The 11,190-nt window shown below is 49.5% G+C and overlaps 1 protein-coding gene across 1 annotated transcript; it reads right to left on the bottom strand.

Moving 5' to 3' along the window:
* Positions 1-2,677: 2,677 nt before the first annotated feature.
* TGME49_321610 (hypothetical protein) lies at positions 2,678-10,316 on the bottom strand. Its single transcript, XM_018783029.1, has 9 exons — positions 8,168-10,316; positions 7,355-7,545; positions 6,707-6,755; positions 5,768-5,834; positions 5,225-5,323; positions 4,795-4,890; positions 4,420-4,485; positions 3,736-3,810; positions 2,678-2,914 (listed from the first exon to the last, which is right to left on the bottom strand). The coding sequence occupies exons 1-9, from the start codon at positions 9,670-9,672 to the stop codon at positions 2,837-2,839; spliced, it is 2,226 nt and encodes a 741-aa protein (XP_018638408.1). The 5' UTR covers positions 9,673-10,316; the 3' UTR covers positions 2,678-2,836.
* Positions 10,317-11,190: the final 874 nt, after the last annotated feature.

Here is an 11,190-nt window from a genome sequence, read left to right as displayed (position 1 = left end):
AGCCTGCGAATAGCACCAGTGCATGTCTTCTCCGTAGAGAGTGGAAAAGTTTGTGCGGAAGGTTCTCTCAAATTCAAAGACAGGGAACGAATAGCAAATGAAGCACCTGGCAGCTGTCGCCACGCCGCCTAGCCAACGGACACTGGGACATTTGAAGACAGAATCGGCGTGGGTGGTGGTTTTCTAGAAACTGGCCAACCAGAAAAGAAAGTGAGCCTCCTACTTTCTTCAGAATGTCTCCAATATAGCTTTGAATAGTTGGAAAGGCGTTTTCCAGGATTGTAATTTCCTTTTTACCTGTAACGAACTTTACTCGACCCTCTTGCGTGTTTCGCGGAGTCGGAATCCGCGCCACGCGTCGCGAGACACGTTTTGGTGGAAATCGGGAGATTTTTTATTTCAGAGTTTGATGGAAGGATGTGTTTCCTGTCTCGGAGGAAGTCTCATGCTTGCTGCTGAACCGAGTAACGCCCATAGTGAAGGGTGGCAGAAACCGATCCTCAGAGCTGGTTTAAGTGATACCCGTACTGACTTTCCGGAAATTTCTCTTCTTCCGCAGAAGCACAAATTTGCACACAGATCTTCAGTGTTACATTCAGCAAGGACTAGAGAAGATATCTGAAACTTGGTTGTTGCGCAGTCGGAGCAGTTTTCGTCTGCATGCTCTCAGCGTTCCGCGAACGTTCCACTTGACCAGTACGGACTACCGAACCTGGTCCAATTTGACGAGTCAGAAAAGTCAGCCGACGAGTTTGCATCGAAGGAGCATATTTTCGTGTCAACTAAGCTGCACAGGTTGCTGGCGGACAGTGCAACATGATGTCTCTGTCGTGATGCTCGATGTTCTCGATGCCACCTAAGCGACACGTGAAGCTAGACCCTGGGTTTAGATCTTGAAAGTCTTTGTTCACCTCTCACTGAAGTTAGCATTTCGATTCATCTCACATTCAACGTGACAGACTTTCGGTAAAAGCTGGACTACTTTCACTCAGATTTTTCGTTATGTGCTTCCCTTGTAAGTGAGAGGATTCCGAAGCAAGCGAATGCAGCGAACCCAAGAGGGTACGGCAACCTGGCGTCCTTGAGTTCTCGGAAAACAAGCAACGATCTCGGGGCCTGTAGGAGCAGCAGTCACAGTTGTTAAGTGCGTGAATGCTCTTACAGTCTGGCCGCATCGGCTCTCAGTCTCTTCGACATTTGCAAGAGAAAAAGTACCTTTCCAGAAGAAAAGGGAAGTTCCTGACGCGGTTTAGAGCAGTTTCTAGAAACAAGAGATGAACTGAGACACATTTGATGCCCAGGCACTCGGACCTGGACAGAACTGCATTTTCCAAACGCACCCCAGCAGCCACATTAGGTTTTACACCTTCAGGCGCCATCACTTTTGGGGGGGGGAATGACTCCGGCTCTATCAAAACACAAATTACGACCCATCGGCGTCTGGTTCTTCTAAGAGAATATCTAGCAAATCGTCCAGGTGTGCAGTTGAAGAGAAAGTCGCAGTGTCGACACTTGCTCGGATATCCGATTCTCCACCGACGGTTCTGTCCCGCGCATCAGCGTGCGCTTCTCTGTCCGCAATTTCGGCTGGCGTTGGCGGCCCAAGCGCTTGACGTTCTGCTTTGCTCAGTTCCTCAAAAAATGCCACCCCATTTTCTTCGCCGTCGTCTCTGGAAAAGAGGTCAGTGCCTTCCCCACCCGCATCTATGCCAGTCTCTCCTCGACTACATTTTCTAACGGAGACAGAGGAAACCGAACCCTCCGAGTTCGACTCTCTTTCGCGAAGAGAGGCACCTTTTTCTGCTCCATCTGTCGCAGACGCCATGCCAGAAAAGGTCGTTTTGCATGTCAGTGCGCTTTCCCGTGAGTTTCTTTCCCGATCACCATCGCTAGTTGAAACAGAACGACAAGATAAAATTTGCGCGTCTGATACAAAGGCATTCCCAGTGCCGCCTGAGTCCCGAAAGAGTTCTTGAGGTTTCTGAAATGCGTCGGAATCCTCTACACCTTCTAAATCTTCGATTAACAATGAGGTGTCGTCGATAGGTGTGCTCTGTAGGGTTTGTTCCCGCTGCTGCCCACATGTCCCCTGCGAAGCAAAACTCTGATCTGGATAAACTCGGCTCCGCATTTCTTCTTTAACGTGCGAGATAGGAAACACACGACCGGCTGCTCTCTCGGTTTCCTGTGCTTCCGATCTTTCGCGGTGCGTTTGTGGTAGCGGTGGATGCTCGGAGGAGAAAGTTTCTCCGACGCCTCCAGGCGCTTTCACAGAGAGAGGACCGAGAGAAATGCTGAACAAGAGAAAACGGCACTCGCAAACTTTCAGTGAGTAAAAGGAAACGACGCTAGTCAAACAAGGCGCTTGCTTCTCGAGAAGGACATCCGCACGCCGTAAAATCCCTCGGGAAATGCGCTCTATTATCAGTTCCGGAAATCCCTCTGATCTGAACAGTTCTTCCCTTTTCGTTGCTGCTCACATCTGTTGGTTTGCTACATGGTTCTCACGCTTCGCTCCGTGTGATTCTTCGAAAGCGACAAGAAGTAACTCGAAAAATAACACACCAAAGCGCAAGCTCCTGCAATAAAAATCTCTAAACTACAAGAAATGATCGGCGAGTTATCCTCACCGACAACCAGTTATTAGGGAAGTAAACAAGTAAACGCAGTGGACAGTCAACTTCATGCACTTTAAGCATAGGTTCTAGGCGTGGTAATGCGGACTTCTCTTACCACGCATGTTCAGGCTTTCCAAACCGATTCTATCTTCCGTGTAGAAACATGCAGGTCTCATGGCACTCGAAGTGATGACGAGAGAAACATATTGTCAAGCAGCCTAATTAGGCTTTTTTGCTGTTTTTCTTGGTCCCACGCACCTCGGAAACTTTTTTGAACCGGCGTCAGAGACACGTGTCTGAACCGAGAAAGAAGAAAAACAAGAGAAAATCACAAACCGCGAACTGGAAAACAAGCTTGCATGAACAGAAAGCATTAGTGTGGAGAGAGAGGAGACACTGTGAAGAGTTTTAGAGTGAACGCAGCCCCCGAGAGCACCATTCGAAAAGAACGTTCCGCTGTCGTGTCTGCGAAAACGCCGACGAAGCCAAAAAAGACATTAAACAACGAACTTAAGGGCAAGCAGAGTGCAGGTACAGATTCTCAGGTGCGAAACCCCCCGCAACAAAGCGCGGTTTCATCCCCAGGATAAACATCTTTTCGACTTGTCAGGCTTCGCTGCGAGTGTGCGTCACCAACGCAACCTAGCACTCTTACAAAGATGTACATCTACAGACGTAAATGTATTTGTCCAGGAAAAACATTTTGAAGCAACATCAGCGGTCAGACACGCAAATATATGACATACATACAGAGTCAACTTCTGTAGATTTCGACGCATGTGCATATCTGTGAGGCATCTTCTCTTTCACAGACTGCGCTGAGTACTTTTCTGGAGTGTGCGGCTGTCACCTTCGATTTCCTAGCGTCCTGATCCTTTCTCGTTGAAATTCTCTCTCTAATGGAAGGCGCTCCTGTCTGCTCCACGCAATAAATCTGAAACTTCACTCAGACCGAGCATAGGTACAACTGCATCCGCATACACATGCATACCTATATATGATATATATGTATATATATATATATATATATGTTTTGTACGTGCGTCCGTATACATTGGTGTGTCAGGGAGGGATGGTTGTCACTTTTGTTGTATGCCGAGACAGCGGAAAAGCTCACCAGCAGGGCCTCCTTGTTGCGCTCGACACTGAAGGCCGCTTGGAAAGAAGCTGTCCAATCTTCAGGCGGAAAGATCTGAAAAAATGCGTGAGCAAGGTGTTTATTTTCCTTTGAGAAACGGAGCCCCGCAGACCGCTGTGAATCTTGATACGTGAAAACGGCGCCTGTTTCGCTTTTGAGTGCCGTTTTTGAAGACAGAAAAATCGGGTGTCAACCTTCCGCGCTGCCGCGAGAGCTTTCGTATTCAGAAGTGCTGTTGAAGTCATTCAAAACAGTTTTCTAGAAGATACCATCGCTTCTCTTGTTCCCTACCATTCGCGCCTCACTTTCACCGCTCCGAAAAAGATATGCGCCATTCTCGGTGGCACACGAGTGCATGCATTGTTTTTGACAAAAACGCCACCAACGCTTTGCTTGCCAGACTCTGTCTATTCTCGAATGAACGAAAGGTCCGGCAAGCTCTAGCCCCCCCCTGGTACACGCCTTACACTCTTTTCTGTTTTTTCCCCCAGCAGTCACCGCATATCTTTTGCCTCTCCGTGTCTCCTTCCCTTGTCTTCTTTCCTGCCATGTCTATTGTCTCTGTTTTGATCGCCCGTATCGAACAGTGGTTCGCCTTCGTTCTCTCTTTTCCTCTTTTTCTCTCGATTTCTGCCTTCTTGCTGTCTTCACTTCCTCTCTCACCTGTAGAATGTTAGCATGCACGATTGCGAGACATGGCAGCCGGCAGTTCGAGAGAAAAACTGTGACCTGAAAAAAAGTTAAACCTCGCGAGTGTCGCCTCTCTTTTTTCCTTTTCTCCGACGCTTCTCATACGCTGTTCACCACGCTCCACGAATCACCTTCCACGAGGAGTGCAGAGAGTCAAAAAAGGAAGGATCTTTTACTCGGACATACATCATTTTCGCAGATATACATCAATATGAAGATGAGCAGAGAGACGGATAGATTCTACGCAGATGTGCGAAGACAAGTCTCTAGTAGCAGAGAAGCCATCGTTTTTATTTGCGCTCGTGCCTGTTTTGAACTGCGGACTTCCGAGACAAAGAGGAGACTTACATCTCGAAGAAGGAGGGCAGCGCCAGAGACGAAATTCGCGCCGTGCAGGCTGACGGCCCGGCTGTGAACTGCCGCGGGCATCTCGCCTGTGGGGTCCTGGAAAAAAATAAAAGAGGAGAAATCGACGACACACTGGAAAGATGCGAGGGCGACGGCGACGAAGAAGTCGTCTCTCAGCGACAGAAAGAGCCTGAGTGCGCTGCCCAGAGAAATTGTATATCGACAGAGACACCCGCGCAAGGATGTTTGGAGGGACAGAGGGAGAGACAGAACGAGAGGAGAGAAAGCAAAAGAACAGAGAAGGAGAGGGGGATCACAGAAAGAAGAGATGCGGTGTCGATGCGTCGCCGGTTGCAGTGTTTCACCACGACAGCGACAGGTTTCGCGATTTCCCGAGGCAAACAGAACTGAGAAAGAGCAGAACACTAACTGTCACTTGCAGCAAAGCTTCTTCGACTTTCTCCTCGGTTGCTTCGGCGCTTCGAGAGCGTGCGACAGAAGTTTTGATGGACACGATCAGCTGAGGGACCTGCGCAGAAAAGTCATGTGAAGACAAAAATGCAGGAAACGCGATTTCCCTGATATGTCGCCATGTTCTCTGGATGACGAAATTCTGTGAACTCGAGTTTCGCTCACACACCCCATTCAAACCTGCAAACATAGATCTAACTATATATATATATATATAAATACATTTACAATTATATATATATATATATATGTATGGCTGCGAAGCATGTCGACAAAAGTGTGAGTGAACACTGTTGTTTATGCTTGCATAGATTCCAATGTCCACCCTATCTGACGCGGTACAGGTTGCTCTCTACGCCCTCTCGAATGCAAGTGCAAGTGTACATCATGTACATCTCCATCTCTCTCGGGGATAATAAAGACAGGAGCCTTCTACAAACAATTGCACGCGTTCACTTGGCTGCGCATGCGTGAATGTTTTTTTGCTGCTCAGGGAATCGACCTTATACGCCGCGGGGGCGACGCGGTTGAGAATGGAAGAAATGTTGTCTCTGTACATGAAGGAGCAGCTGCAGAACGTACAAAAGACAGAAACAACAAATGCACAACTCGCATCCAATTACTTCTTCCCCTGACTTTTGCAACAAAGGGCCTTTATTTACGAAAATTCGATTTGAGCTCATGCATGTGTACATGCTTGATCATTTATACACATACATACATATATACATATGCATATATACATATATATACATATATATATATTTATATAAACATACTTACATAAATGTGCATATGCGTATCAATTCATACATGCATAAATACACATGTATGTATGAATGAATACGTGACTGTGTGTGTGCATATCTTTATCTCCCAGGAGTCGCACATCTCCAGTGAATGACAGAGACAGATTTGCTTTCTTCTCCGTTGCGCTTCCTTGCAACTTGCTTTCGTTTCTCTGCCGTCGGGAAGTTCCGGGAGAGGGGAACCGACCTTGTTCGTCGCTTCTTGTGAAACTCGAGAGGCATTCAACGAAAAACGGCAAACGCACAAAAACTCGCAAAAAAGCTGCTGAAGTGTGTCTCCGTATTAACGGCGAGAAAAGACGGAAAGCAAGACGGATACAACTATATACGCACATATATATATATATACATTATATTATATATATGCATAAAAATGTATGTATATGTGCATGTATGAATATAGATATAAATATGTATTCATATATGAATATATATGCGTGCACCCATGCATGCATACATGGGCACACACGCATTTGCGCATACGTTTTTGTACGAGGAAAAAAACCGGAGAGGGGTTACGTCCAGCACGAGTCACAGAACAAAGTGAGAAAAGAAGTGAGCACGGAGAGAAGAGAGAAAACGAGCAGACGGCCAGGAAGACCGAAAGGATTCGGAGATGTAGTGTTTCTCACCTGAGGTCTGCGGCTTCCGATGGAAAGGGCGTTAGTCCCAGGTGGAAATCTGCCGAGGATAAACGCACACAAGTGAATCCGGGAGAGATTTTGAAGCTATAAGGAAACAGGAGGCTGGAGAGACACTCGACTTGTCTTTGCAACTGCATGCTGGAGTTTTGGTCGCCGTTCGCGCCCATTCATCTCCTCCAGAAGAGTCGCGCGAGCATCGTGTCTGTGACTGCATGCATGCGTCTTCGACCTCGAGGCGCGAGGAGGCAGAGACCTCTTCAGCCTCATCAAACGCAAGACATGCAAAGAGACGACTCTCCAAGTCGCCGCAGCCGCACTCACTTTTTACAATTTCCCCCAAGTGTACATACACACGCACACTCTCCAGAAAAAAACGGCCGGACTGCACAACCCTCTCTCCCTCCCTGCAGTCTCCTTCTCGTGGTCTTCACTGTCTGCTGCATGCAGAAATCGAAGCGACGAACAGAGTTCTAGCCTGCTTGCATGTATTTGCTGTGCACAATCGCGTCTCGACGATCAACTCAAGCGACACCCTAAAACGATTGTGCGTCGGTCCTCTTAGAGAGAGTTCCGCAACTCGACAGGGCGACAGAAACAAGACTCGGTACGCATTAACGCGTGATGTTGAAGGTTCACCGTCAAGAGGCAAGGACGCGAAGAAGAGAGCCTTGATCCAGGCGACATTCCGACCGAGGTTCTGTCCGTCGAGCTCTGAGTCTTCTTCGCTGTCTACACACTCCACGTCCTCTCGATCCGGAGAAGGTTGCGGGCTGCGTCCTTGTGCGCTGCGCGGCGTCCCGCTCGCGACCGGAGAACGAGAACTCTCTCTGCAGCACGGCGGAAAAGACTCCAGACAATCGACGGATTTATCGGGAAAGAGAGAACAAAGATACAGGCGACGCACCACAGAAGACACAGATTCCTCAGGGAAGAAGGGTGAAGAACACAAAAGAATACAGAGAAGACCACAGAACCTGACGCAGGAACGAGGTGGAAAAAACTGGAAGGCTTTGCACACCTAGACAGCAGCTCTCAGAGCGACTGGAGAAGATAACGCAGACGACGAAGCAAAAGGCAGGGACCGGGCAAATCCGAGAGTCGACCGCACAGAAGCGAAACAGAGAAAAAACACAATGTTAAATAAACATGCGACACAACAAGGGTGCTGCGTTCTCTAAAGAAAGTCCATACAGAAGCGAGTGTACATGCACACATACCCCTGTTTATACAACTGTCCAGAGTCTCTATCTCGCAGCGCTGGACTGAATATGTGAAGTGAAAGTGCTAACGAACATACATAAAAAATATGTCCGTTCGAAGCACAAGGAAAAGTAAACGTCACACTGCAACTCAATGCATCTGCAAAGTTCTTCACTCCCCTACTGCGTGGTGGTTTGACTATAACTGAAGCTCGACAAAGATGGCGCGATAAAAAGAAACTCAACTCACGTCTTCATCCGTTTCGCTGGGTCGGCTTGCTGTCGGCGTCGGAGGAGGACGCCGGCAGGACCTGCGAGTTTCGGCGTTCGTGTTGTTTTACAGAAACCTCCACCTCTATTCTCTGCGTTCGACAAATCGCTTCCAATGGTTTCTCTTTCGATGCGTTGTCCCCGTCCTCTGTCTTCTGCCTGGTGCCCGCGACTCTCCTGGGTCACCTGCCGGGGAGTACATACACCCCGGAGCTCCGGCTTGACTTGGAGGCCACAGCCCCGCAGGCGCGCGCGCGGAACGGGAGGAGCGTCCACGTTCGTTGTTTTTGCAAGAGTCTCGCGGCGTTGGCTGGGGAATCTTTCTGCGAATGACTGGAACGGAGAGCTCGCAAAACCTGCGCCAGAGGCCGACCGTGTTTGCCCTAAAGCATGCTCTGAAGCGTCGTCCTGAGGGATCCGTCCACCGGACGCGGCAAGCCACTGACTGCTCTTTCGAGCAACGTTGCGGCTGGGGCAGAAGTGCGCAGTCTGCGACTGAGAGGAGACACCCGCCGGCTGCGTTTCGGTTCCGAGAGACTCCCGACGAGAAGGGCCTCTTGCCGCGTTCGGGACCAAAGACGCGGTGTACGTACACCCGAGGTCGCGAGGCCTTGAGGCAAGGGGGACCTCCTGGGCGACTGCGTAGGTGGATTTCTCAGGAGACGTTGGCGGTTCCGCCTCGAATGCGTTCGGATGGCCAGAATCGCGAGATGGCTGGAATTTGAAGGTTCCTTCTTGCGAAGCTCCAGAACACAGAAAGCTCCCCTTCCCCAGATCCGCCCACAGCCTCCCTCCGCCCGGCCTACCAGCAGGCAGTCGAGGCGGTGGCCTTCGACTGTCTGCGCGGTCTTTTTGATTATCTGGCGCCTTCGAGACTTCCGCAGGCTTCCCCAAAGAGAGCGAGAGCGAGTCTCCCCAAGCTCGCGGTTCAACCGGTGCCGGGTTTCCTGCTCCACTCTCGGACTTCAAAGCCGACAATTTGCCCCATGTCCGTTGAGGCACCTGCAAACGCGCCTCAGCCGGGCCCTCGGGTGTACGTACACCGCGCGACTCTGCTCCATGCGGGTTCTGTTTGCTCGACAGAAACGCAGAGGGCCAGATGCGGTGCGGCTTGTCTCCTCCCTGAGAAGCAGAGGTTGGAAGAGACTGGTGACACTGTCGAGGCAGGGACGAAGAGAAGCAAGTTTCTTGACTGGGGCGAGGAGAAGAGAGCGGGGGACAGCCCTCTGAAGCAGAGCCTGCTTGAAAATACGTCTTCCCGGCAAAACAGGAAGGTACGCCGGGGGAAGCAGGCGGGACGCATGCAGTTCGCGTGGCATCCGAGAAAATCGATTTCTCTCCACAGCGCGAGAGAGAAGCAACCCAGCCTGGAGTGTCTCGCGAGAGCTTTGAAGAGGGCGAAATGCGAGCCTCGGGCCTTTGCTTCGCATGCAGCTCCTTGCCCTCGTCATTGAAGACGTCTTCCAAATCAAAGTCCTCCTCCATGGCCAGCGCGGAAAGATGCTGATTTCCACGGCTGCATTTTCTTGAAGACTCTGAGTCTCCTTTTAATCCAGACTCCACGACCTATCAAACACGGCTCTTCACTTTACTTTCTCCTCCCTCTCCTCTCTCATGTCTGCTTCTCCTTCTGCTCCAGAAAGCCAGACTGTAAAGCTCCCGCGCCTCCATAGATACACAGCTGCACATAAATCTCCATTCAGTATCCCTACATATACTATGTATTTGCATATTTGTACATATATTTATATATATAAGCATTTATATAGGCGTGTACAGATGTATGGGGAGATGAAATCGCGTTGACTTGAATCGCTTTACGGCCTTTCAGGAAGTTGCCGATTTCCAAGCACCCACACAGGAGGGGGGCTACCCCGCACAAGGTTGAGTTCGATACGAGACATGCCTGCGTCTGTGCTGACGTTGCATTCTCGATTCTGAGGTCAAATGGAGAGAAAGTGGAGGTGCCACAGCAGGTCTTGACAGAGGAGACCTCTGTGCTCAGGAGACAGTTTTTTTTCAGCAGGCGACGCTGAGGCAGCGCCCCTGCCGGGCGGGCGGCAAGACGAGAGCACGCTATCTTCTATCGGGAGGAGAAGCGCGAAACGCCTTTGTGAAGAACAGAAGTGTTTCTTTCGCGAAAAATCCCTCGAGCAAACACTGCTGAGAAAGAGAGGACGTTTTTAGTCGAAGACTTGCAGTGCGAGATGGACAGGCGGACCTCGCCGAAGCCAGAGGGAGGGGAACGACGAGACAGCCGCCGAGACACACCCGGGGGATGCTTGGCATCTCTGAGAGACCCGGGACTTTTGGAGGCCGAAACTGAACAGAAAAACCAGGGGAACGAAACGCATGCGCTAGCCACGACGGAGGCGTTTTCTTGAGAAGCGACTGCGGCAAATCCTTTCTGCGTGCATGCACACAGCTCGACGCGCGCATGCTGCATGTTGCACGGTAAGACACGAAGCAAGTTTGTCGAAAATCAAAGCTTCGGCAGAAAACTGAATCTCTTCGATACACCTGAACTTCCCTACAAATGCACAACTTCCGATTCCTACGCACACAGAACAAGACTAATCGCTTTCCTCCGGAATTCTGCAGTTACCTATATATATATATATATATAATATAAATATGAATATAAATAGGAATATAAAATACATACGTTTGCTAAGTGTGTATCTCAATCAGTGTGTAGGAAGGGAAATATATGCGTTGATGGAAGAATTGTGTATAGGATTGATCAAGCGTCGATGTGTGTGAGTAGAGAAGCACACTGAGAGACATTTGTTTAAGTGCAACAGGAACTGATCACGTTGAGACAGGCAATTTTTGTGGCAATTTCATACTAAAGTGTATGCGTGAAGGACTGTGTGTAGAGGCTTTGCCTACTCGCTTTGTCGAAAAAGGTCCAATGCTCTCGCTCTTTGTTTCATACTCTGACAGTCTGTTCTCTGGAAGCGACACTGAAGAGAACTCTTCCCAACCTCGAACGCGTTGTTT

Source organism: Toxoplasma gondii, chromosome Ib (assembly GCF_000006565.2).
Source record: "Toxoplasma gondii ME49 chromosome Ib, whole genome shotgun sequence".
In the NCBI taxonomy this organism is placed as follows: domain Eukaryota; phylum Apicomplexa; class Conoidasida; order Eucoccidiorida; family Sarcocystidae; genus Toxoplasma; species Toxoplasma gondii.
This window is presented reverse-complemented; position numbering and strand designations above follow the sequence as displayed.

What these genes read in the sequence shown, in the direction of transcription:
- TGME49_321610 (XM_018783029.1), bottom strand. Translation starts at nt 9,672, where the DNA reads ATGGAGGAGGACTTTGATTTGGAAGACGTCTTCAATGACGAGGGCAAG. An exon ending in CCAGCGAAACGGATGAAGAC is followed by an intron (nt 7,546 to 8,167) that starts GTGAGTTGAGTT and finishes GCCGTGCTGCAG; the next exon opens with AGAGAGTTCTCGTTCTCCGG. An exon ending in TGCATGCTAACATTCTACAG is followed by an intron (nt 3,811 to 4,419) that starts GTGAGAGAGGAA and finishes GCATTTTTTCAG; the next exon opens with ATCTTTCCGCCTGAAGATTG.